General features: G+C 44.9%; 1 protein-coding gene across 1 annotated transcript; it reads right to left on the minus strand.

Annotated features, from left to right (window-relative positions):
• Positions 1 to 17,056: 17,056 nt before the first annotated feature.
• On the minus strand, positions 17,057 to 23,968 carry LOC104382442 (urea transporter 2). The gene is made up of 8 exons (XM_009990394.2): positions 23,821 to 23,968; positions 22,910 to 23,099; positions 22,418 to 22,546; positions 21,141 to 21,333; positions 19,658 to 19,805; positions 18,910 to 19,044; positions 17,914 to 17,963; positions 17,057 to 17,233 (listed from the first exon to the last, which is right to left on the minus strand). The coding sequence occupies exons 1-8, from the start codon at positions 23,966 to 23,968 to the stop codon at positions 17,057 to 17,059; spliced, it is 1,170 nt and encodes a 389-aa protein (XP_009988696.1).
• Positions 23,969 to 25,095: the final 1,127 nt, after the last annotated feature.

Raw genomic sequence — 25,095 nt, forward strand, 5'->3', positions numbered from 1 at the left:
AGTGATCCCATGATGTAAGTTCAGCCACGGAGCATGTATTTGCCATCAGGGCTCAGCTTCAGGTTTGCTGCTTTTTGCCTCAGACCCAGGGAGCGCTGATGGGCTGATGCCTGGCTCCCTCCTCCCATCTCTGCAGCTGGAGGGTCCCGCTGCCTCTCTCCTCTTTGGGGACGGGGACAGTGGGACCCACGTGGTCCCCACTGGAGCCAAGGCATAACGCTGCCATGGAGCAGCTGCTGCCACTTTGGCTGTCCCAGCGCCTTCCCCAGCGGGGTGCCGGGGCTCGCCCATGCTCCCCACTGCTTCTCCCCGAACTCTCCCCGTATGTTTCCTTCTTAATTTTCTGGGAGAGGACTTGGACGCTCTTTCTGAACTCCTCCTTTATTCTGGTCACGGTTAGAGTTGCTCTCTGTGTGCCTGTGAAGGAAGGGGCTTCTGTTCTCCCAGACTTTTTGGAGGAAGCCCTGAGGGTACCTAGCTGTTATTTACGGTGGCTCGGACCTCAGCAGAGGACGGTACATTTCAACTCGTGACTTAGAGCCCTGCTCAGTCCCTAGACATGTCCTCCTGGAGCAGAAGGACGAGGACACGGTGCTCTATGTACTTTGCAAACATAAAGCTGTCCTTGATAGCTGTAAAAATTCATACATGCTGCTGTCAGCAGAGAAACCTGAATATGTGAGTGGTGGAAACAGTGGATGAGACCTGGACCCTTATCCCACCTGTGTTGTGTGGCTTTTCTGTGTACCTTCCCCGTTACTTATCTGTTTGTGATGTAAACTTTTCGGTGTTGTGACTGTCTCTCAGCATTTCACCCTTCTTGGGCCGATGGGTCTCAGTGAGTTGAAGTAAAAGATTGAAGTGAAATCCATGTTTAAAGCATGTTGTTACAGCAAAGCATAAACAATCAATATAAAGAATACACGTGGTTAACACTCGGTACGAATCTCTCCCCCTCTAATGTTTTACTCCAGCATCTCCTAGACAAATACCTGGTAAATCAGTGCAGAAGTATGAATCCTTTGAGTTTTATCTCTAGACTGATTTTCTTTTCGGGCCATGAGAAAGCTATTTGCAATGAAGCATTTCAATTTTTGAGTCAGAGTTGAAAACGTACAGCTCAGAATGCTTGCAAACTATTTGAATCAGGCAAAAAATCTTATGAACAAACCCATCCATGGCTATATGATCCACACACTCTCTTATCTGTGATCTTTTCTCTCAGTTCCGTACTTAAATAGTGTCTAAGATTTCTGTAAGGAAGGCTGCTTCTGGTCCAGCACAAAACCCAGGATACTTTCTCTAGTCATCAAATACGGGTTTTCTTCCTGGTAAATCTTTTTTTAAGGGCTGTAGATAATGACAGCAGTTGTTTTGCTACTTTACCAGTATCTTCCCCCGGTGGTTGTACAGAAGCAACAATCACAGATCTGGTCCTGGAAACACCCCAGTTCCTGGTGCTTTCTTGTGCTGTGAAAATACTTGGAATCTGAAGAAGCAGAGGGGAATGGAAACTTGTGGGTTTTCCCGCTCAGAAAATGGATGATTCCATTTAAATAAAAAGAACCTGTAGATAAAACTAGAGGAACCTGTAAATATAAGTAAGCAGCAGTCGAATATAGGCCAGTGGCAAGTTTTCAGCCAAGGGTAGGGAGACATCTGCCACGCTGCCAATGGTATGGCCAGTTCATGCTGTGCTCTTTGGCGGCTGAAGAGGAGTGTCTCATGTCCCCATCACCTTCACAGCTGTGCCTGGTCCTGTGAGTAAGGGGTCCTGGTCCTGCGGTTTTGAAGGTTGCCTTTGGAAGATGGTACTGACTAAATCAAACTGCCTTCAGTGAGAGCCAACATCTGCCTTTCCTCCCTGGACTTTGCCTGCTCTGTCTGCCCAATCCAGGTGATGGCCTCATGAGGCACTGAGGAAGGTGAGAGATGTATGGGGTCTGGGTGTTGCTTTGACTGCACTAACTGTCTGCTACTCGCACTGTAAGAAGTTACATACCATATAGGTTGCAATTTAAAGGTGCAATCTGATGGAGAAAACACAGAAGAAAGGGAGAATGACATTGAAATAAACTGGTTGAGATGGTCAGTGGCTGTATCTTGCTGATGTGAATGTTTTACAGGGCCAGCAGCCTTCCCGAGCTGCTTTTTAACCTTTCCTAGTTGGCTGACCTCTTGTAGAGGTTAGCCTCTTGTACAGTGTTCACCTCTCCTAACTCCGTGAGAAATTTCTGCAGCGTTTTGTGATGGATGGTCAACGAAACTTGCAGGGAGACCTAGAAACATACCAGGATGATTTCTTAGCAGATATGCCCTCCTTTCAGCAATAGCCCTTGCACCACGTGCTTTGGCAGACAGCAGCTTGTTAGCTGAGCCCTTTGGAGTTGTCAGAAGATGCTCCGTGTGACCTTGCACACTTCTCCACTGACCATCATGTTAAACTGCTTCAATCTGAGCATCTGTCTGGTTCTAGGGGCTGGTGATGTGCAACCAGGTTGCAACACATAGCTTGAGGTGGACGCAGCGGAGCTCGTGCCTCCTGATGCCACATTTGTCACAGAGGACCTCCACAACGAGCTGTTCTGTGTGGCTGTACCTGTGCTGATAGTGCACCTGCTTATTCAAGGACTCGAGTGGAGCCAGTTGGTCCCCCTCCCTCCCTCTGGGTCTTAACTCTGGCTCCAGGGTTTTTCTACTTTAATTACTTCAGCAGCATGTGTAAGTCCTGCCCCTAGTCCTGTGAGCGTGCCAGTCTGCACACGTTCAACGCAAAAGCCTTGTCTTTTTGTCAAATCTGGCACTCTTCCCTGAAGGAATTGGGTCTGAAGTAGCTGCGATGTGGAGCCAGGAGGCTGGAGGAATTTTCTCTCTGCCTGGTCTCTGCTGCCTGAGCAGGAGAAAGCTGAGCCTTGCTCAGCTTCTTGGGGAGCCACTGTGGGCTGCAATCTCCCCTGCACGACCACTTCATCCCCGCCAAGCTGGAGGAGGGGAAAAAAATAAAGAGGTTGATCTACAATACAAGGAAAATAGAAGGGGTGGGAGGGATGGAGGTTGTCAAAGCTGGACACAGTTCCTGTAGGTGACACTGATCCTGCTTCTTGGCAGCAAGTGCTGCTGCAGAGCATGGTCACCACTGCGTCAAGCTCCTGCTGATCCGATTTGAATGTCTACAGGCCGGGATTTTCCACCTCTGATGTTTGTTTAGCCCCTTACAAATGCTCCTGACCTGGGAAACTCTCCTGCCTGCTCTGTTGTCACTGCAAAGTCTCGGGCTGTTCCACCAATAAAGCTGCAGCAGCAAATGGATGGAGCAGCAACAGGGGAGCTGGTGAGCCCTTGTTGCCCCTGGTGAATGTCAGCTAAAGAAAGTTAGATGGATATTGGGATACGTTTCACCTAGTGGGAAATCACCATGTGAAAAATGTAGCTCTCATCTTATTATGGGCAGAGCATCATGGGTGCAGCAATAAATAGGAAGCATCTCTCTAGTAACTTGCTGTCTGTTGACTTCTGCAGGCACATCTGTGTATCGAGATGAAGAAGAGGTCTGATCTCCCAGGCCTACACGTTCCTGTCCCCACTGCTGCCTGTACAAAGCCTGTTATGACCAGGAAGAGCTAGGTTTGGGACACCTGTGGACAGGCAGGGACGTGGTATGCTCAACTTTGCCCATACCAAGGTAGGTCAAAACCATTGAAAGAAGGAGCCTGGGGCCACAATAATGCTGGTGCTCACTTCTCCAGGCAGCACTAGAACGACCTTTTATTACAGGCTTGTGGAGTTTACAGTAGGGTTGTCTCATCTCAGCATTGGGCTTGGTCCCAAGCTTAACCAACAGTGTTACGCACACCTGATTTCATGGCTGCTTTGCCCTGAAGTGCCTGATGTGCCCGCTCAGCATGGCAACCCTAAGAGACCTTTGGCCCGCAAGGGATGTGTGTGCACTTGCTTCATGACAGCAACGGAACGCTTTAGGACTCAACTCAACACTCCTTGGATCAAAGCAAGCGTCCCAACCACTGACTGTCCTCCTCTTCCCTGGTCATCCTGTTGTCCAAATAAGCAGTGAAGGCCTGGTCTCTCAGGGATGCTGGGATTAGCCTGCGCAAAGGAGCGAGCCAGCTGGCAAAACAGAGGCACCGAACCTGTCCTTTAGCCTAATCCGAATGACGGGCCTGATTAAAGGCGCTTGAAATGCCACCAGAAAAGAAGTCCCTGCCCACCCTCCATACTGGAAGTGAGCCTGTGAAGATTTGTGGGTTCTGCCTTTCCCTGCTGAACAAGCCCAGCTGGTGATTTAAGAGATTTGTGCTCCTTCAGCTGTGGATTTCGTAGCCCTCCTCTGGGATGAGAGATGCACTCCCTTACGCTGCAGCTGGGGGAGGCGCCTGGGCTGGTTATATCCATCAGTCCACACGACACCTGAAGCAGGTCCTGAACTTTCCCTTGTCGCAGAGCTCTTGGCCAGTGAAGCCATGGGGCTGATGCAGGGTCTGAGCTCTGGCCACCACCACCTCTCTGCTGTCTCACTTCGCAGGCTCCAAGCAGATTCAAAAGCACTTGGAGTTGGGTCTGGGACAATGAATACAAACACACCTCACTAGGATGGGCCTCTGGAGAACACCTCTGTAACTCTTGGTTTTGCTCACATGCTGCCTGTACCCAGCCCTTCCAGACTGAAGTTTAGTGTGATGACATCTCTGAGAAATGTACCATTCTGTTGACCTTAGTCCTTCCTAATGTCTGATAGTCCATAGCATTTCATTGATCCAAGTGCAAAATATAACTGTGATGTCATTGGTGTTTTGTGGGTTTTTAGTTGGTTTGGGTTTTATTTTTTTTTAGTCATTGTAGTTTTTGGTTGGGTTTTTTGTTTGTTTGTTTTTTTTAAATTTAGTACCTCAAGCTGTCAGGTATCTGAAATGTGATTAAGGCCTGGATTATTCAGCCATTTCCCCTTGCTCATTGGCAAACTTCAGCTGAATTTCTCCTGTACAGCTCCAGAAGTGCCTTGACTGCTCCTCAGCTCACTCGCCTGTATGTGTCAACCACAGGTTTTCCATCCTGCATGAGTATCTTGCCATCATGCTTCCTTTTAAATACAGTCCAACGCGTGTTTGGAAGTGATGGCTTTCAAGGGTGGGTTGAACGGCCAGAGGAGACCACTGCACCGTCTAACCTGACCTGGTACATAACTTCTAGTATAACATGGACTGTTTTCATCCATTTGCTTCTGAATTGAATTCTGAAACTTGGATTTGACCGAGGTACTGAAATGCCGTATGTGTGAGGAAGGAGCAAGGGAAGGCACAGCGCCCATGGACCCTGCCCAGCCACGCTGGGCAAGCGTGGGAGGAAAGGCGAGTTGCAGACATGAAGCCAAGCGATTGGAGTTATGAATGAGGCAAGGCTGAGCGATCACTCTTTCCAATGAACTCTGTCTGGAGGTAATATTCTTTGACAGCCTTGACCTGATTGTCCCAGGGTTGCCTAAATTGCAGTTAAATCTACAGCTGAGTCATAGGCAGAAGCAAGTGTGTTTTAAGGGCATCGTAGACACTTTTGCCTTTAAGGGGACTGTAATTTTTCTAAGCAGCTCATGAGCTGTACGAAGGGTAGGCAGCGTAGGTAGGAAAGAGTTTTACTCTTTACTTGAATTCTTGTCAGAGCCTGTCAGTGCAAGATCAGCTCCTTTCTAGCTGGGATGGGAATTAGGTGAGATGAAGACAGCAACTTTCCTTGCCTTGGTGGAGTGACCGGCCCCTGGAAGAGCCAGGAGAAAGAATAGTTTTTGCTCTCTATAACAGGAGTTGCCCAGAAGACAGGTTGAAGATGGGGTTGTGGTGGTGTTTTATATTATCTGGGGTATTTCTAGAGTTTAGTTTGCTCAATGGGTGTAATGTTTTGATCAATGCAGGCGACAGAGCTAAATAGGACATACTGATAAGGTATTACTGCCTGTGTGTTTATTCTTTGCCTTCACCTCGGGAAGCGTTTCTGGTAGTAAATGGAGCATTTAGTGGCAATAAATGGCAGACTATTTTGAGCACCTCTCCAGCATGCTTAATCCTGTCTCCAAACCTCTACACTCGCGTGTATCTGTGTCGGTAGGTGCCCGAAGCTGGCAGTTTCTCTCCCTGCGTTGTTGGTACTGGGATCTGCTGGGTCAGAAGGTCCCAGTGACGGGAGTGCCAGGAAGAAGCATGTGAGTTGTAGCATATAAAGGTATTTACTTTTTCTTCCTCTGATCTCTGATAACGCAGAAGTGTTCCCAAAGAGCCAGTGCTAACACTTTCAGGCTAATGTAACCTTTACATAATTGCACTATTGCCACAACCTCGTATGGCCCTTTAGATACCAAGTGAGATAAGGCCTCTGCCTAGGGGAGCTCACGCTCATTAATGGTGATGGATTATTACGTTGACTCCTGGGATTAAAATCAGAGGCTGATAACGTGGAGGAGAAGTGTCATGGGGAGTGCATTGTTCTTATCAGTTCTCACCACACGCGGGGGTTGAAGCAAAGAATAGATCAATTTACATCACTTAGTACACCCTGCTCACAACCATGTGTGCAAGTGGCTGTTGACTCACTGGAAGGACCTTGTTGAAAGCTCAGTATTCCTGTCCAGGCAAGATTAGAGAATGAAGTTGCACCAGAGGTGGGAAGCTGCTTGACACACAGGTGGGAAAGTGAAGGAAGCTGAGGAAGCATGGTGGGAAAGTGAGGTGAAGAAGATGCAACTTGGCATTGGACAAAGACAATGCTACAGTGCTGGAGAACAGCAGAGCATGGGGGACGAGAGGAGGATGGTCCTTCCATGAGGTGGACATTTTCATACAGTCATTTCTCTCCTTTCCTGTTTCGAACCCCTTTATGGGTTGTGATGGTTATGGTCCCTTTTGCAAAGAGATTGCCTTCAGGCCCAGAAGGATGGAGCTGGGGCATTGACAAGATGAAATTTGGTCATGCTGCAGGGTAACTAAAATACTGGTAGTCTAAGTCTGGGAATCCAGTAAAGCAGGGGAGAGGAACATGTTGGTTAGGGGTGGACATGATGAATGGAACAAGCAGTTACGGCACCTGTTGGCAGGAGCGACAGCCGCATTTCTCACAAATACCTGCTTCTCACGTGGTGTCTTCAGAGAAGTTAGCAAAGGGAACCAGAGAGGTTCTGCAGTCCCTGAAGGCAAACTCTTCCTGGAGTTTCCACAATCCATTGGGTTGTGTGTGAACTTAACTTGGTGTGTTTGAAAATCATTATGCCTTGTTGCAGGATGTCCTTAAGTACCTAGAGTTAAAAATATGTGATCCTAGATTGCCCATGTTGTAGTTTCCAGCAGTAGGAGGGGAAGGCAGGTTTCTCTTTCTGTTAGTGAGCTGGGTGACTGAGGCCATCCATAGATAGGCTTTCAAGGAGTAAACTGCAGGTGACTGCATCATACAGAGGGGTTTCGATCTAGCTCATGTTGGTGAAATAGAGCCAAGTCCTTCTAGGCAAAAGTCATGACTTTGTTACAGATGATCATGTTGTAGAAAGATAGTAGTGTAGTGACAGGACAAGGGGCAATGGCTTTAAACTGAAAGAGGGGAGATTTTGATAACACATAAGGAACAAATTTTTTACGTTGAGGGTGGTGACGCACCGGAAGAAGTTGCCCAGAGAAGTTGTGGATGCCCCATCCCTGGAGGTGTTCAAGGCCAGGTTGGATGAGGCTTTGGGCAACCTGGTGTAGTAGAGGGTGTCCCTGCCTATGGCAGGAAGGTTGGAACTAGATGATCTTTAAGGTCCCTTTCAGCCCAAGCTGTTCTGTGATTCTATGATTGGTCCATGGTTTAGTAAGGGAAAGAAGAACAGACATGTGTGTCCTCTGAGGTGCGATCACTCAGATGCCAGTCAGGCTTGATAATTTTGAATAATCAAACCTTTGGCCTTTTTTCTCTGAATGTGTAAACGACTCTCAGTTATCTTTTGAATGTTTTTGGATGGGTTCCCAGAAGAACTTAAATCCTGAATGGCTTTGTGACATGTCTGAAAGCTGCTGTCTTCTCCAGCACTGCTGGAAGAAGACAGAGAGACTGGTCACACCTCTCCATCACCGGGAGAAACCTGGCTGTGTGTATTTGAAGAGCCTGTTACCAACCCCAGGCACGTGAAGTCAGAGCTGTTTGGATGCATTTCTTTTGTTGCTTTCTCACAGCTTCATCTAAAAGCACAGGTTTCTGCAAGTCTTACAAATAGCCATCATTCTTTGAAAGGACAATGGAACAAACAAACGTGCAAACCTGGGTGTTTATCGGTCACATGGCAAATGGGGCCTCTGTTACCTCCTTAGCCTTATTATTACGTAAATCCACAACATACAGGTTAGTGGCTGCCTCTGGGAGAAGGATTGGCGTAAGGACAATGTGCCTTTCCTGCACGACATTCTTGCTGACATTCCTCCCCTGTTATTATAGGCTTCGAAAGCCCTCCACCTGCCATGTGCTCTGACTGGAAGGGTGGCACTGGTTTGTCCTGGCTGGTCTATGTGAGTCTTGTGAACTCCTGCTCGTTTGCAGAATTGCCACCCTGGGAGGTGGCGAAATGCTAATCGCTCTGGTTTTCAGCTGTACCAGCAAGAAGCTGACGGGTGGTATGACTAGCTGCTGAGCAGGACCATTGCACAAGGTCCCAGCAGGGTTTAGGATGGAGCTGTGGGTACTGAATCCCTCTTGTGTAATTCCTTCTTTGGCACCTGCTGCTCCTGAGCGTTGCTTGTGCTGAAGATGAGAGGCAACATCAGCTTCCAGGAGGAAGGTTTCAGGTTCCATCAGTCAGGGGAAAGGTTTTCTTCTGGAATTTTCATTGCAGGCAAAATATTAAACAATAAATGTTTTTGTACTAAAAAAAAGAAAAAGGTTTTGTTATTTACTGGAGAAAGCCTGGATGTCTCAATCCAACTAAGCCCATTTCTCAAGCACATTTGGTGTAACTTAATTCTGTGACACACCTCTGCTTCTTTTCAGCATGTCTGCAAACATCTCAGGAATAAGGTTAGATGTCCTTTCTGCTCTGTTCCTGCTACTCTGCTCTTAATCCCCAGCACAACTCTCAGTTCACAACATCTATCATTCGGTGTGTTAGTGGGCAGTTGCTCTTTCAAACCCAGTCTGGCTCACCTCTCTGCTTTGTATCAGCTTTGGCTTAGTAAAATAAAAAATTATAACGTGGCAAATTCATCCCAAAGCTGCATCACTCGTGTTTTGGCCGTGTGTAATCTTGTGCTCCCTTATGTAAAATCCCTGCTACGTTTTCGTTTTGGATGGGCTGGTCTGTCTGCTGTGCTGCTGCGTGGATCCTCTCTTTCTTGAATCCATTCTTTTGTCTTTTCCAGTTAAAGTAGTGTGATCAAACAGTGTTTTCTCTATCGTGTGGATGAAGAGTGATCAAATAGTATTTAATCAGTGGGCATGAAATCTTAACTGAATGCCTCTGTAATAGTTTTGTTGCTGTCCTGGCCCTCTGGGAGCACTGCTCTTGTACCTGGATGGAGCAAGTCTCTTGTGCTGTGGACTCTCTTGCCAGGTCACACATCTTTCATCATTCTCCACCCCACAGAGATGTAATCCTGTGCCTTGAGGTGTTTCAGGAGAGAATGAATGGTATGTACTTTCCAACGAGCTGCAGAGGGCAGCAAGAGTTGAGTGAACTCCGGTGGGGGAAGGGGGGAGAGGGAGGGGGGGTGTGTGTCCTGCTTGTGGACGCCTATGGATGGACACTGATATGGCAGGAATGTGGGTGTGGAGAGAGCCCCAGAGCAAGCTCTGGTAGCAACTGGAGGGGCTTGTGGCTGAAACTATTCAAGTGTTAGTGAAGTCAAAGTGGTTGATGGTGCTGGAGAAGCTAGAATGCTTCCCTAGAGGGATTGGTGATGATGTTCACCACCACCAAAACACTGCAAGCAAACCAGGAACGGAGAAACGGAAAAGAGTGCGAGGGCTCAAAGAGCCATTCATGGTGGGACGGACAAAATAGGAAGCGGTTTCTTGGGGTGAAGGACAGACGTTCAATATCTTCTTGGGGGAATTCTTTTGAACTTGCAGTTGTCCCAAACTGTAGCTGAGTTCCTTGTCTCTTGGTTAAAACGTGGGTTTATTACACCTAGCAGGCTTGCTAGCTGCTTGCAGTGTCTAGCAGAGAAGTTACTATCACAGAGAACAGAGCAGGACACAAGTGTTGCCTGGCCACAGAGAAATCTAAAGGGTAAAGGCGATTGGAAAAAGGGTTTGATATATCTTTGTTTTAGAGAGGAGAAAAACGCAGAGAGTTTGCCCAGTATGTGTGTAGTCAGAGGAACATATGTTGGATTCTTATGCTGGATGTTCAGTACAAAGTCACGTTCTCATCCTGACTCTTTTTTTTTTGTTGTTGTTATAAATCCTAGAGCTTTATGCACAGATTCTTAATGACATCCAGGATGTTAAATTTGTAGCTCATGGGTTTTCTGAACCATTTCTCGTGAAATCTAGGGATGCTTCTACTCTTCCCTGTTTTCTTTTCTAGACATGTGTAATTGCCTTGCCCTGCACGTTTGATTGGCATGTGCAAGGCCGTTCATAGACATTGCAACCTCTGCAATACACATGCAGAACATAACCTACCAGCAAGGCAGAACATCCCACCCCGTGCATGAGAGCGAATTCCTGCACAGCTTGCGATGACAGTGCAGGAAGGGACCAGCAAGGTTACTTCTACTCACATCAGTTTGTCACTTCTCTTGATTCTTAAAAGCTGTAGTCAAGTTTTGTAATCTCTTCTAAGTGCCTACTGTTTTTGTGGCTCATAAACAGAGAATATGGAAAGGGAAGGTGGCATGAGATTATTAGAATGGCCTCTTTAATAGAAAAGAAAGTTCAAAGATAGAGGTGCGACCCTTATTTCCCTTTAACTTGTTTTAAAATAAAACCAAAAATCTATCCTTAGGAGACCATCCAAAGATTTTTCTGTAAAACTGAAAACTGCACTGCTGGGTTGTCCTACTCTTTGGTGTGTCTCTGTGGTACGAGAGCACGTCAGTGCAGGACAGTGCTGTGAGTAGTGCCATCGCGGGCAGCAAATCCTCTGTGCAGCAAGGTGGCCCAGAGTGCCTGTTTATTTCTTATAGAGCATCACATCCTCCTCACCAAAACTGTGTACTGCTATATGTTTTATAGCTGCTTTATGGCTGAGGTACCAGGACTGCTTGCTGGAAAATTCCGCTTGAAAAAGTTCCTTCTTTTCCTTCCCAGTGCCCCATGCCAGGTGCACGCTTTTCCTAGTATTATTTCTTTAATTATACAAATTAGCGAACCTGATCATTAACCTGCCACTGATCTCAGCCTTATCCGATTAAACTGATGATCGATCCAAGAATGTTTAATCTAAAGTGAGGGGATTTGCAGGTTGTCAGCTTTCCAAGCCTGTGGTTCCCATCCATTTTCTAATATATATGTTTTCATGGGAGGTAAAAGAAAGGAAAACACAGTTTTCCTTAGAAAGTGCTTGCATCTGAACTCCCAATTTTGTAATCATGTGCACAGGAGGAGACTATTTTTGTGGATAAAATAAAACATTGACCTCAGTGGGCTTAGAAGTTGCTCTGATGTTGCAAGTGCAGCTGAGCCGTGTTTTCCCACGTAGTTGCTTCTGTTGGATCAGAGGGTTGATTTAGTTTCTCGCTTCCAAGTGTTTGAATTTGTTGTGAGAAACCCTTCCCGTGGCAGCTGAGCACGCTCCGCGTTTGGGGCCAGCTTTCCATCTGCATCGCTCCCTAGAGCAGGTTCAAGTCCTGGCGCTGCGGGCAGGATTTCACCCGGTCTCAGACCGGATCTCGTTGCCCCAGACTCTGAGGCTCTTGCCACAGCACGTGAAGCAGCATGAGCACCTCTGTCACGTGTTTGCCCTTTCAGCCTCCCTTTTGCTGGTTCTCGCTGGCGCCCTTCTGCAGCGGTACCCTTGGGTGATGCCCAGAACCACCAGCTCGCAGAGTTATTTGTGTTCCCTCTCCCTCTTTGTTTCTGTTCCTCTTTCTATCCCAGGTGAGCACTTCTGTGTCAGGCAAAGGGCAGGGCTTCAATGCCACTGTCTCCTTTGGTCTCCCCTTCGTCTGTGCCATGGACATCTCTGGCCCGATGATGGAGGCAGGGTGGGCAGCAGGAGCTGAACCCCAGCCTGTGCAGGATCGGGGGGCTGCACTTGCAAAGAGCTAGACATGAAAGGGCTATTGCTGATGGAAACAACAGGCATGCTACAAAGAAAAGTGGATTTACTTTCCATTGAAATGTGGTAACAAGTCAGGAGGGCTCCATCTCAAGGTAGGTGATTTAACCTTCAGAGCCCCTGTGCAAGTGAAACATCTTTAAATAGTGGCTGGTGTAGGAAGCAGTGAGGAGCCCAGAGAGGCCCACGCCGCCTGCTGAGCTGTGTCCGGGCGCTGTCTGGGGGATGCTGGTTGACAAAGGCTGGGACCCTGCCAGGACATTTATGCTCAGTGGGCGTCTGTGCGCCAGCACCTGATCCTTCTAGTTTACCAGTATGGACGCAGCCTGTGGCGACCTAAGCCCAAATCTTCTGGCCCAGTTCTACGAAACATTAAGGCTTACAACTCCTGCTTAAACACTTTCAGTTTGTATGTTTGGGAAACTAATTGCCAATTATCTTGGTCTATCTGTGCCTTTGAGAATAAGCAGAGTGAGAGGCAGAAGTTGTTGGGTTGTTTTTGCTTTGAAAGTTATACTGTTTCATAGAATCATAGACTGGTTTGGGTTGGAAGGGACTTCAAAGATCATGTAGTTCCAACCCCCCTTCCATGGGCAGGGACACCCTCCACTACACCAGGTTGCTCAAAGCCTCATCCAACCTGGCCTTGAACACTTCCAGGGATGGGGCAGCTCCTCTGGACAACCTGTTCCAGTGCCTCACCACCCTCACAGCGAAGAATTTCTTCCTTATATCTAGTCGAAATCTCCCCTCTTTCAGTTTAAAGCCACTACTCATGGTCCTATTACTACATGCCCTGGTCAAAAGTCCCTCTCCAAGTCTCTTCCCTATCTTATTCAACATCTCAACTAAACTGAACTCCTGGTAACAGAAAAGGCTTTACCACCTTAAGGCATATTTTCGTGGCAAGGCAAAGAGAAAACATCAGAAAGATGTTCATTTGTGTCTAACAATTCACTTGCTGTAGTTGCCTTTGCGTGTTTATACTCTGAGGGAGGGGGAAATAATCAAATATTTCTTTTGAATGCACAGCGCTGCTTCCTCCTGGCCAGTTCTTTCTTAGCAGGTGAATTATTCCTAGCTATGGCCAAATTCTGTATCAATTCTACCTTTTATTGCTAATTGTCAAGATTCACAAGATTAGATAATTACCAGCATGAGCATTTTTTATACTGTTCATATTTCATGTACAACGTGGTAAAACCAAACAAAACTTGCAACATTCCTGGAGGAACAGATAAAGGAGAAGATTGTATTGTTGCACGTCCCAGATCTGAGCACCTAGCCTGCTGCCTCCTGCTTTTGGTCCTGCTTGTACAGCCAACTCTTGGGTCTGGTCTTCAGGTAACTGAGGCTGGATGTTTCCTCATCCCAGTTCAACATCACTAAGGGCGTAGTGTCTTTGCTGCATGGCTAAATATTGGCCTCTTTTGCACTTGCCCAGATACTGGTTTGCTGGGGAAAGGGGACATGTGAGTTGTAGCCCGCGTCTTGGTACCGCTGCTGGTGTTGCAGCACGTCTTGGGCTCTGTGAAGAAGCAGCTCTGCTTTGGGAAAGAAGACGACCAAGCTCTGCTGGCAAAAATCTGCCGGTCCTTGCTCAGCATGTCACAATTTCTTGTCCTAAATTGTTGCTCATGCTTTCCCTCCCTTTACCTTGAATAGAAAACCCCATGCAGGACCGCGAGGTGCATGGCTGCGGCCAGGGCTGCTGGGCAGCTCAGCCACAGCAGAAGATACTGGGGGGCCAGAGACACGCCAGTGTGAAATGGTGGAGACTGGGGCAACTGCTTGATGTGGAACTGGGAGTTTTGGAGAGAATCATGCACATCAGACAGAAGCAATGAGAGTGGCTTAGGAAACAGCAGTGAGGCAGTTGAGTTAGACTTTTAGATAAAATCTGCTTCCAAGCAGATGTTCTCAAGTGGTTTGGTCTTGAAGGGTTTTTCAATTATCATTTATTTATTTATTTTTAGAAATGTTAAATGCAGTGACATCTTTTTTTGCTATGTTATTCTGGCACTGGGAGGGAATTTAGTCCAGGAGAGCCCCAAAACTCCTGCTCAGCATGAATGTTTCTTATGAGTCCGATGTCATCTGTGTGTTGGAAACAAGAATGCAAGAAGATTGCTGGAACACAAATTGTGACTAGAATAGTATTTATTTGATGTACAGGAACAAAAAAGAACAGTTTTAATAATAAGATAAATTAGTTCTGTTAGCAAAGACTGTCATGAACAATAATGGGAAAAAGCATGATATGCATATTCTGACTGATATATATGTCAAATTACCAAATAAATGTTATTTTGCATGGGATGATGGGAAGAATGAACTCTCTGGATAGCATAAAATGAAGAATTAATTCTGAATGATGTGCAAAATCTTTCTAATGGCTGAGACGTAGCCTTCATGTTTGTTGTTTTTCTCTTCTGTGCATATGGTTTCTTTATGGTACTGCCAAAATGTCCCTGTTGCTCAGCAACAGCAAGCTGAAATAGCACCAGTCAGAGGAAATCTGCTGATTTACACTGGTCATAAAGTGTGTACTCTTACCCGAGTGCAGATTTTGACAGAAGAGTGAAAGCTGGCCTTTGTTTGTCAGTTCAGACACCAAAAATGTTCACTTTTCCATCACAGTTTGACAAATGGAGAGGTGCATCCTCTGGACAGAACGTGACCTTGTCTACGCCCAGTATGGGGGTCCAACCAGCATCTCCTCTAGGAACGAGTCCTCATCTGGTCTCAAGGAGGTTTCCAGCCCTGACTGTGGCTCTGCAGTCACAACACTGTGCTGTCAGAGACAGACTTTGCATTGTATGTTTAAAAAGTTATTGATGCAGCAAAATTATGAAAGTACAAAGAGCAGAAATCAGAAGTTTCCTAAATATCCCCCATACACTGATTTCATAATTTTATTTTCCAGCATCTTCTAGACTACTTATTTAAGAGATAACCTATTTTTGGAAGAACTTAGTGATGATAAATAGAAGAAAACTTATACCTCTTTGAGTTTGTCATTTGTTTTAAAAATCAAATCCACACAGTATTATGCAGGTATTTATCAAGTAAAACACAGCAAATGATACGTTTTTACAAGTGATCTCTGGAGTATCAGTCATATGGAAATACTGTCAGACATCTGAAAACCTAACACTTCACCAGAAAATACTGCTAGCAGTTCATCCCAAATATTTTTCACTCAGATCTTTTTGGTTTTGGTGAAAAGACATGTTGGTTTGTTGTTTTATTTTTTTTTTCCCAGCATAAAAAATCAGCAGTAGCACTGTTCACGGGCTACTTTTTATTTTCTCTGCCACGAGAGAAACAGGTTTTGATCTACTTTCCCAGGAGCAACAACCTGATCTAATTGAAGTTGTCCTTGCTCATGGCAGGAGAGTTAGACCTAATGACATTTAAAGGTCCCTTCCAACCCAAACCGTTCTATGACTTTACTGTGCCAACTGAAGGACCTGAGTACATGGAGTATTTGTGGTGAAGAAGTCAGCTTTGTCATGAGATGAAGTATCTCGATGAACCAGGCAGAAAGGTGGCTGAGTTAGCACCCCTTGAGGTGGCCAGCCTGTTGGGTGCAAGGTCAGCTTCCTCCTTCCCCACCTGCAGACCCCCAGGAGCCTGGTCAGAGGTGGTACAAGGCTGGTCTGCTGCAGAGCTCTGCTATGTCCCTCAGTCCCCCAGCCATCCCCTTCCCATCATGGGGTGGAGGGAAATGGCAGAGCAGCAACGCCAGCAGCAGACTGGGACAGTGCAGTGTTTTGCTGCTTGATGTTTGTGGGCTGAGGGGGACGGTGCGGGGAGAGAGGTCAAGAAGATCAGGTCAAATTAGTTCTGCTTGTGTAAAGACTGAACAGAGCTGTTCTATTGCGTAGGAAAGGGACAGCAGTTGCTTTGCTGCTATCCTCTCCTTCGCTAACCCATGACCAAGTTTGAGTATTAGAGAAAAATAATGAGATTAGCATAAAATCATGAAACTTCTGACTTTTTTTTTTTTTTTTAGGATAATATTATTTTCACTGGCATTTGCTTTCTTGGTGTTGGGTTTACAGACTTTTCTCTGCAACTGGGTAGGTCTGAAACATATTTTTCATGAGATTTTAGAGCCTAGTACAAACTAAAGCCTGAGTTTTTGGATGTTCATAGGCACCTCTCCCTGCCATTATTCTGATTTTTACCACAAGTCTTGCAAGTTTTAGCCATGTTGCCTGCAATTCATCTGTGTCCATCTCAGGTGTGATGATTGCTAGGGCACATCTCTCTCCACTGGGCTTGAGAGATCCTCCAGGCAGAATTCTTCACCACCTGTTTTCTACTTAGCAAGGGGTACTCTTTATTCCATTTCCCTGCTACTATGAAGCTCGCTAAGACATATCCTATTGCTGTTGTAAGCCAGTTTTAGCCATTAATTTGGAGTTCCATCAGATGCTGAGAGATGCTCCTTTCTTTATTGCTTTACATCCGATTGCTGTGATTTGAATTTCACAACCGGATTTTTTTTCCCCCCCCCCCTATTTCTAAGTGATTTCCCCACTGCTTAAAATACAAGTGTCTTTTCAGGCATGTGTGCTTCTAAATCATTACAGCTTGGTCTTGGGAAAGGTCCTTCCAGCACAGCACAGTCGTATCTAATTAGTATAGAACAAACAATCATGGTGGAAAAAGTCTCTCCACTCAGAAGGTGGAGATTTTGCTTTGGTCTTTTGACGTTGTAGCACACAAATCAAGCTTTTTTTTTTTTTGAAAAACCTTGCACTCCTGCCTTAAAACCTGCAAAGTATCTCTCTTCTTGGGTCTTTATACTTCACAGCAAGACCTCTGATGTCTCTTCATCTTCAGATAATAAGCTCGGTTGGCTTCTGGATAGGTGACTTTGGAGAGCGGTAGCTTGTAGATGGCAGAGTTGTTTGTGGTCATCAACAGGAAGGTCAGTGCAGATAAGCAAAAAGACCAGGTTCCTGATGGTAGCCCAAACTGCAAAGAAAAATACAAACCACCTATTTACTATGTGTCTGTCTTTTATTTGATCCTCCCAGCCCTTGAACAAAACCTGGACCCAGGCAACTCGGAACAAGCTTTCTCAAGGAAGTCTTGACTTGGTTTTGCATGGAGCCTCTCCTTGGGGAGGCAGGATTTCTTTAGAAGATCTTGACATTGTGCATTAACTGGCAACATCTACCAGCTCTGGTGAGAAGGCTGCCTTATCTTTGTGCATCTGCAGTGGTCTTGGATGGAGATGAGACAGGAGTGGATACCAGAAGCATTCTGCTTTTCCCTGGGCTGTTGTACTAACTGCTTTTTGGCACTTGGGCAAAGTAGTTAAACCAAATTTGAGATTTCTGTACATGTGTGGAGGACCCTTTTTTGAAGCACTTCAGGCATAAAGTATAGACATATATTTGTCTCAGAGGTGTTGAGGGCTGAGCTTTGGAAACACTTGCAAGCTCTGAAAAGTGGTAAGTGATGATTTTAAGTGTCCTGTTTCAGTGGGAACCACACCAAACCCTTGGGCAGGTAGCGTCCCCCCTCCTGGATCAGCCCTACCTTTGGCTGAATTGTTCTCTGAGTGTTGGTGTATTGCCAGACAAGTCAGCAAAATATACAGCTTTCAAATCTGCTGCTGGAAACAAGACCTTAGCTGATATGCTACTTACCACAGACAACATGTTAGTCAGTGTTGCCCCCAGGTAGGCACTGAAGAGCGCTGTGAACAAGAAAGGTAGTTGCTGGTGAGTTCATGGAGGAAACCAGCAAGGACAAATGTCTCTCACATTGCCTTGGGTAGCTCAACCAGTGTTTATGACCATGCCTGGACAGCCCCCTCTTAAAGCTTTTTGCACTGTGTCACCTCCAACCTGGAGCTCATGGAAAGGGCAAAACAAAGAAAAAAGAAGTGGAGTGATGATAAGTGTGACTCTAGAAACAGAGGCTTTTGAAAAATGCAGTGACATGGAAAGCATGTATTTTGATGGATGAGATTAAATAGGATAATAACCCTTCCATCCCCATCTCTCCTGCCTCTAGGCCAGAAGGTGGGTCAATGAGATACAAAGCTAAATCGTTTTTATATGAGCACTGAATGAGCAATAGTTTCACTCCCGGCTCACTGTGATATTGAAATTGCATGTGGAATTGCCTTATAAATAATTCTTCAATCATTCTGGGTTGCCTAGCTCATACCTTTGGTGTCCATTTCAATAGACTGGGGAAACTCTACTGTCTAACTCCAGGTGTGGACTAATCTTGAGCTCCAGTTTTCTTAAAGTTTAGACATGTCCTTCTCCAAAGAAGGAATTCGAGCTTGTATCTATGGTTGGAAAATCCAACGTGATGCATCCAGCAACGTTGAATAAACACAATGTCTCAAAACTAAGCGTCTAATTTGAAAGACCTCAGTTAATCAGCATCCCCCGATCCCATCTCTTATTTGGAGCACAACTCTTGGCTGAAAATGAAAGCACTGCTTTTATTTTGTCAGGGTACGTTAGAGCAACGGCTCCAACATCTGGCTCCATCATTTGTCGGTCTCACCTAAGTCCATCTGCCTCCGTAGAGGTGGCCATCTGGCTTCAGCCCACCTCCAGTATAAACACATCTTGTCTCACTTCAGAAAGAAACGCGGCGGTAGTGAAAATCCATAGGGCACGTACCACAGGCGATTGCCAGCAAATGTGTCTGCCAGGTGAAAGCACAGAACATGCCTCCAATCGCCACGCACGAGAGGGAGCTGTTGTAGCCCCACAAGCCGGAGTAGATCTTGCTAAAAGGTGTGGCTAAGCTCAGTGCTGCAAAATAAGTCAAAGATGTGTCATCCCTTGGCCAAAGAGATAAAAGCAGCTAGAAATGGCATGAATTCAACTTTTTAGGGCTCGAGCCTGCACGTGTACACCGAGTTCCTGTTTGTGGTTGTGTTGCTACTGTCTGAAGACTAAAGCCACTTTAATCTAATGCGATCACGGCACGATTTTCCTTGTGCTGCTGAGCTAAACTTGGCCATATGATTTCGGCAGAAGATGTGTGAGTGAATGAGTGTACATGTGAACTCCAAATGCATCCCTGAGGCCTGCACATTCAGACTGATGGCTATGGCTTTTATTAAGCTGCTCCTAAAACCATCACGATATATTCAGAAACGAAGTATTTAATGATAAAAATTCATTTCAGCCAAAAATACTCTTCTTTCTTCTGGAGATTTCCACCATCATAAAGTAGGTAAGAGAATAGGGAAGTTAATCAAAAGAATTCTTAAAACAGAAGTGTGTATATATATATATATTTTAAAGCAGTCATTCTCCAGTGGAAGAAGCATTTATGACTATAAATGCTCCACTCATTGCAGTTCCTCTTTTATTTTTTTCCATGCTTTTATATAAATCTGTGACACAGTCAAATCCTTACCTGCCAGCATCCCCACTGCTGATCCAATTGCCGCATGCAGACAAATGAGTGGAGAAGAGAGAAATAAAGCAATCAGGAAAATTCCCCCGGTCCAGGGGTTATCACAGCCATAAACCTGACCCACCCCCACTGGAATGGATTGCAGGAGCTGCAGGAATTTAAAAAGAAGAAAAAGAAAAAGGCAATTTGTTATTGGCTTAGTAATTTCACTTTTTTTTTTTTCCCCAAATTATTTTTCTTGACCGTTCATGTTTGGCATTAGTTGGATGCAGTTTCTCTTTCTGGATTGTAAGTGGAAAGTTTGAACACATCTTGGGAGACAGCAGTGTTTCCACAGGGTTTCCCCTTCGATGAAAATGAGTCATGCCTTGTTCCCTAGCCATGAGCTCCTCTGCTGGCTTTTTGCTTCAACATCAAACGCAAAAGTCTTTTGTGAAAGGATGTGGAAGGGTTTGCTCATCATCTTTACACATGCTGCTGACTTGAGCATTTTTACATGCTGCTGTGGTGGATAACAGTGAATCTAGGAGACAGAAATGCTCAGGTAGACAATGACTTTGAGAGGATACTTGCCTCTGAGCTGGCAGATCTGAGGATTAAATGGCCAGTAATGGCTTGGCCAGAATTACAAGACTGGTAAGGCTGTATTCCTGATGTGTTTATATACCTGAAACTCCGCTGGGATTCACTAGGAATATGAAGGAGAGTTTCTGGGTTGATGGGACAGAGCTCAACTTGGTTACAGCTTAAGACACTTTGTCAAAATGTTGTGTTCCTCCGCATGGAACAGTCTATTTACGGTCCCCATAAAATCATGCACCATGGTAAACACTCTTTTAGAAATGTCACTTGTGTGGATTGCTATTTAGTGTCAATTAACTTCTTTTTCTTAATCACTCCCTGGGAACCCCTCAAAATAGTCCACTGAGCAATAGGGGAAAGCTATTACTCTAATATCTATGTTGTTTACCACGCTATGCAGGATAATTTTTTTTTTTTTTTAAAGGTCCCACTTCAACATTAACTAAAAAGATGTGAACATGTGCCTGTATCCAAGTTTGTAACCATTTTTCCTTTCTAACATCTGCTTGCTCACTTTTAATCAGAAAGGTGCAATTTAAAAAACATAGCATTCTCTATATGGAAAACTAAAATTAACCTATGAGTTAGTCTCAGTACAACCTTATCTATGGGACGTTGATCTATGGATGCACAGTAATAGGTAATTAGATTCTAGAGGCTCTTTGAAGATTATAATTTAGATCCAACTGTAAATGAAAGATACCAGATATGAAAAAGCTTATTTTCAAGCTATCAAAAATGCCAATTCCTAGAGTAAACCTTTGCATTTTGGATAATAACTGTCTTATAAAGGCAATTTTATATTGCCAGGCCATAATGCAGTAACAGAAAGGAGGATAATACGATTCCATAGCAGGATTCTTTGTAAATGGAGAAGACTGTTATCTTTAGGGTGTCCTACCATTGGCATTTCAGCATCCGTCCAGGTGATGTTTGGTGTTGCTGTTGCAGGCTGAATGTCAGTTGTAGGGAAGAAGAGGTTATGGGATCCTGATGCAGCCAGATAGAGGGTCAAGGCCAAGTTGAAAGGCAAGGTGAAAACAGGCAGATCCCACTTACAGAAGACTGAGCCTAAAGCGCTGGTGAAAACGGGGCTGAAAGAAGAACAAAATGGTCTTACCAGGAGCTTGTCAGCTAGGCAAAAAGAAAACTCAAAGAGAAAAGAACAGCTGCAGGAAATTAACTCTTTTTTTTAAAAAAGCTGTTTGATTTCCTCAGTCTTTCTGATAAAATCAGAGGTATGCTAGGATCACTCTGTAAATTTCCTACCCTTCTCAGGGCTGTTAGCAATGTACAGATTCCTGTTGTGTTATGCAATATATGCAATGAATTTGGTTACCATAAAGGAGCTAAGATCCACTTGTGTGGAGGATCCAGTGATGTAATGGATCCAGTGGCTTAATGGAGTTATTCCACAGCTCAGTCTCAGTGTTTAATTTTTTTTTGTTAATGCTTGAAGTGCACTGAACTCAGGACACTGGTGCCAGGTCTGAGTGAACTATGAGGGTAGCTGGGTGTCCTTGTTCAAGCTTATGGATCAGAAGTAAGGCTGACATCAAAGTTGTGCTTGTTAAAGTGAGTATAACATGACATGAACTTCAGGAAGACAGATGATATGTGTGACAACTAGACATTTTGGGGTGAAAGACCAAAATTTTTGCTGTCTGAATATCTAGCAGATTATGGTATAATACATATGAGTAAAGTATTATTAGTTGTTTGTTTTCCTTAGCATCAACCATCGCATCTTGGGACCACTGAACAACAATTTCTGTGCCTGGAGAGGTAAATTTTCATGACATTTTTATATGGTGGCTTAAATAGATGAAACACTTGTGGTTGATAGTGATAGGGAGTAGTTAATGTTCCTCTTGAGAAAAAAATGAATTGACGCATTGCAGAAATATGGCTAACGTTTAGGGCATTGAATAACACATGATCAGCCATCGATTTTCCTTTTCCCCATTGGATTTATCTGTGGTTACGTGGGTATTTTATTTATTTGGGGATTACATTCAAGTTTAAAGAGGCAAATGATGATACAGGTTTCGTAGCACGTATGTGCCAGTTGTGTTTCTTTCCCATCGTAGTCTGTATAGTGCCTGAAAATGCGACGGCTCATTCTCAGTGTGGGGTCACTGCGACTGGAATAGGAAGCAGAGGAGCCATCCGACTTACCACGTCATGGACACCAGTGCTACGGGCAGCAGAAGCCACCAGTGGTAGTCTCCCTTAGCGGAGAAGACGGCCATGAGCAATCCCACCAAGACCCCGTTATAGCCATACAGGCCTGCTGCAATGGCTGATCTGCATGAAAGAAACCACCGTCTTGAAGTCTTCTCCCCTGTGGGTGCTTTGTTTACATCACCCCCTCCCTCCCTCCCCACCCGGTTGTGACTCTGTGATGATGACCTGCCAAGGCTTGTGCGCCGACCTTCATTTCACATACTTGAGTCTCATGTCCCCTCAGCCCCAGCTACCCCTTCTGCAGTTACGTCCAGTGTCTGTTTGCATCAGTTGCAGTTGGTGGGAAGATCTGTCTGGTCCTACCAGACCAGACATGTAGCCAGCAAAGGCTAGATACATGCTTTTCATCCATGTCACTTGTTTGACGTGTAAATCAGCATTGCAGTGAGAGTCTGGTTCTGAAGGGGAAATGGGTGGGCTTACCTGTCCTGTCCCAGAATAAGTGCTGTTAAAGTTGAGACAACTGTTCCTAAACAGCCTGTGAGTGTCCACCACGGGTTCTGCACCAGGAAACCAGCAACTACCATAAGCCCACTGAGGGGATTGTTGACAAACATCACCTGGGATATCCCACGCAGCACCCAGTCAATAAACTGGATCATGAGAGGTTTATCTGGGAGAGAGCAAATTAAATAATAAAAACAAAAAAAAAACTGTGTGCAAATGATACTGATTCAAGATGTTTGGATTTTTTTAAACTCTGGAAGAGTTTTGGCAGTGGAACTTGGCAGCATGACTGAAGCAATGAATCAACAAGACTGTAAAACCTGACTGGGATTTATTATGGTCTATACTGAAGCCTTACAGCTGGAAAACTTGAGATGAACAACGTGGTTGCCAGAGTCCCCTGCTATAAAGTACCCTGGACCAGTTTCATACGAAACAGCCAATTTATGGTGTCTGTGCCTCAGATGGCAAAGCGTGTGTCTATCTCACTGCTGATTTATCACGGGGACTAAACACACCTACCTATGTGTAATTTAACTTCACGGTGGCATTAGGCTTGACAGAAACTGCTCAGCTGAAAGGACAGGGAGTGTTATGAAGAATGGCGGAGCACAGAATAACCATCCTTAGTTATGTTCTGTGGAACTAAATTTACTTTGTACATGGCATGTTGGAGGCAAATGTCACCTCAGTTATCCTCAGGATTTAAGCAATATATGAATCTCTGCACAAAGCTGATTTTTTCCCTACAAAATGGAAATAAATTAGGGAAGAGGTAGTTTCTGTAATAATTCAACTTGAATCACATTACTGAGAAGTTAGTTATTACTCCTTTGATGTAATTCTTCTTTGGAATCCCCTAATTAGTCATGATGAAGTAGCTTTACCTTTTAGCCAGGCTCCAAATTCCTTCATGTCTCCAGTGATGTACCCAAGGGCTCTGCAGACTCTCTTCCCAGCTTTGCTCAGTGGATTCTGCTTTATTGGCTTTCTTTCCCCCTTGGTTTCTGTCTTGACATCAACACTATTTTCCATGTTGATGTTCTGAGCCTTTGGTAAAATTCGAGAGGAAAGAAAAACAATGATACTTCGTTACAATGCATCTTACTGATCCCTGTTTATTCTCTCTACCACATATTATTGCTCACCACGTGTTATTTTGGAGCCAGAAAGAGGAAAATCCTTACCCTGAACACCTGATTCTCGTGTCTCCATGAGTACATTCTCTCTTCCTGTGCTCTTGGGACCCTGCCCTGTCCTTCCAGACTTTCATGCAGTCATAGATTGACCACCAGAAGGAACCACTGAGCCTTGTGTCGTAGCAGTATTTCACTTGATTTTAACACTCTGCTCAGCTATACCATGTTTTCTAGAAATCAAGCAGCTCATGATTTAAAGGGTGACTTCAAGAAGAGCAAGTCAAGAGACACTGGTTTCACAGAAGTTAAAGCTTATCTCAAGGTTCAAACTGGTAGAAGTTGAACACAAAAGTTAGTAGAAGTTGAACCACAATCTAGGAAGCTGCTTAAATGATTAGGTTTCCTCTGCTGCTTTAGGCCTAAATAAGGTGTTTGGAGCATCCATGCAGGGCTGGCAGAGATGGAATCTCCTATGGAAGACATTCCCTTTAGATTAGGAACTGCTGGATACCCTTTGGCACCCCATACAGCTGTAGACAGCTTTATTCATGTACAGAGATCAGAGACTTACACCTAACTGTAAACACTGGAGTTCAAAAATAAGGTCCTATAGCCAGTGCATTACTTGTTTGAAGGTCTATTCTCAATATGAAGTCAGCAAATCTAAACGAGCCAAACTTTTCCCTGGGGTGTATTCAGCTTCCCGAAGAGTAAGACTAATTCTTGGTAATTGTCAAGACAAAGAAGAGGCAAGACAAATATGTCATTGAGCGAAAACAGAACCAGAGCTGCTTCAGGTCTCACTGGTGAGTAACAGCTTGTGTAAGAAGTAAAGAATTTAGATTGTGAGTTAGTAGTCTAAATAAGATGATATAAGCATGTAAGTATTTGAGTTAGTCCTAGACTTACTTGCAACTTTAGTAAAAACCTTCTTGGCAGCTGGGGAAGAGAACTCATATTTCAGAAATACGAGTGCTTTGTACTTAAGCTAAAGCAGCCTTACTCCTGGGTGTCACACTTGCA

The sequence above is a fragment of the Tauraco erythrolophus genome, chromosome Z, assembly GCF_009769465.1.
Source record: "Tauraco erythrolophus isolate bTauEry1 chromosome Z, bTauEry1.pri, whole genome shotgun sequence".
In the NCBI taxonomy this organism is placed as follows: Eukaryota; Metazoa; Chordata; class Aves; order Musophagiformes; family Musophagidae; genus Tauraco; species Tauraco erythrolophus.

What these genes read in the sequence shown, in the direction of transcription:
- LOC104382442 (XM_009990394.2), bottom strand. Translation starts at nt 23,968, where the DNA reads ATGGAAAATAGTGTTGATGTCAAGACAGAAACCAAGGGGGAAAGAAAG. An exon ending in CTTATTCTGGGACAGGACAG is followed by an intron (nt 22,547 to 22,909) that starts GTAAGCCCACCC and finishes TCTTTCATGCAG; the next exon opens with ATCAGCCATTGCAGCAGGCC. An exon ending in CGGATGCTGAAATGCCAATG is followed by an intron (nt 19,806 to 21,140) that starts GTAGGACACCCT and finishes AAATTCCTGCAG; the next exon opens with CTCCTGCAATCCATTCCAGT.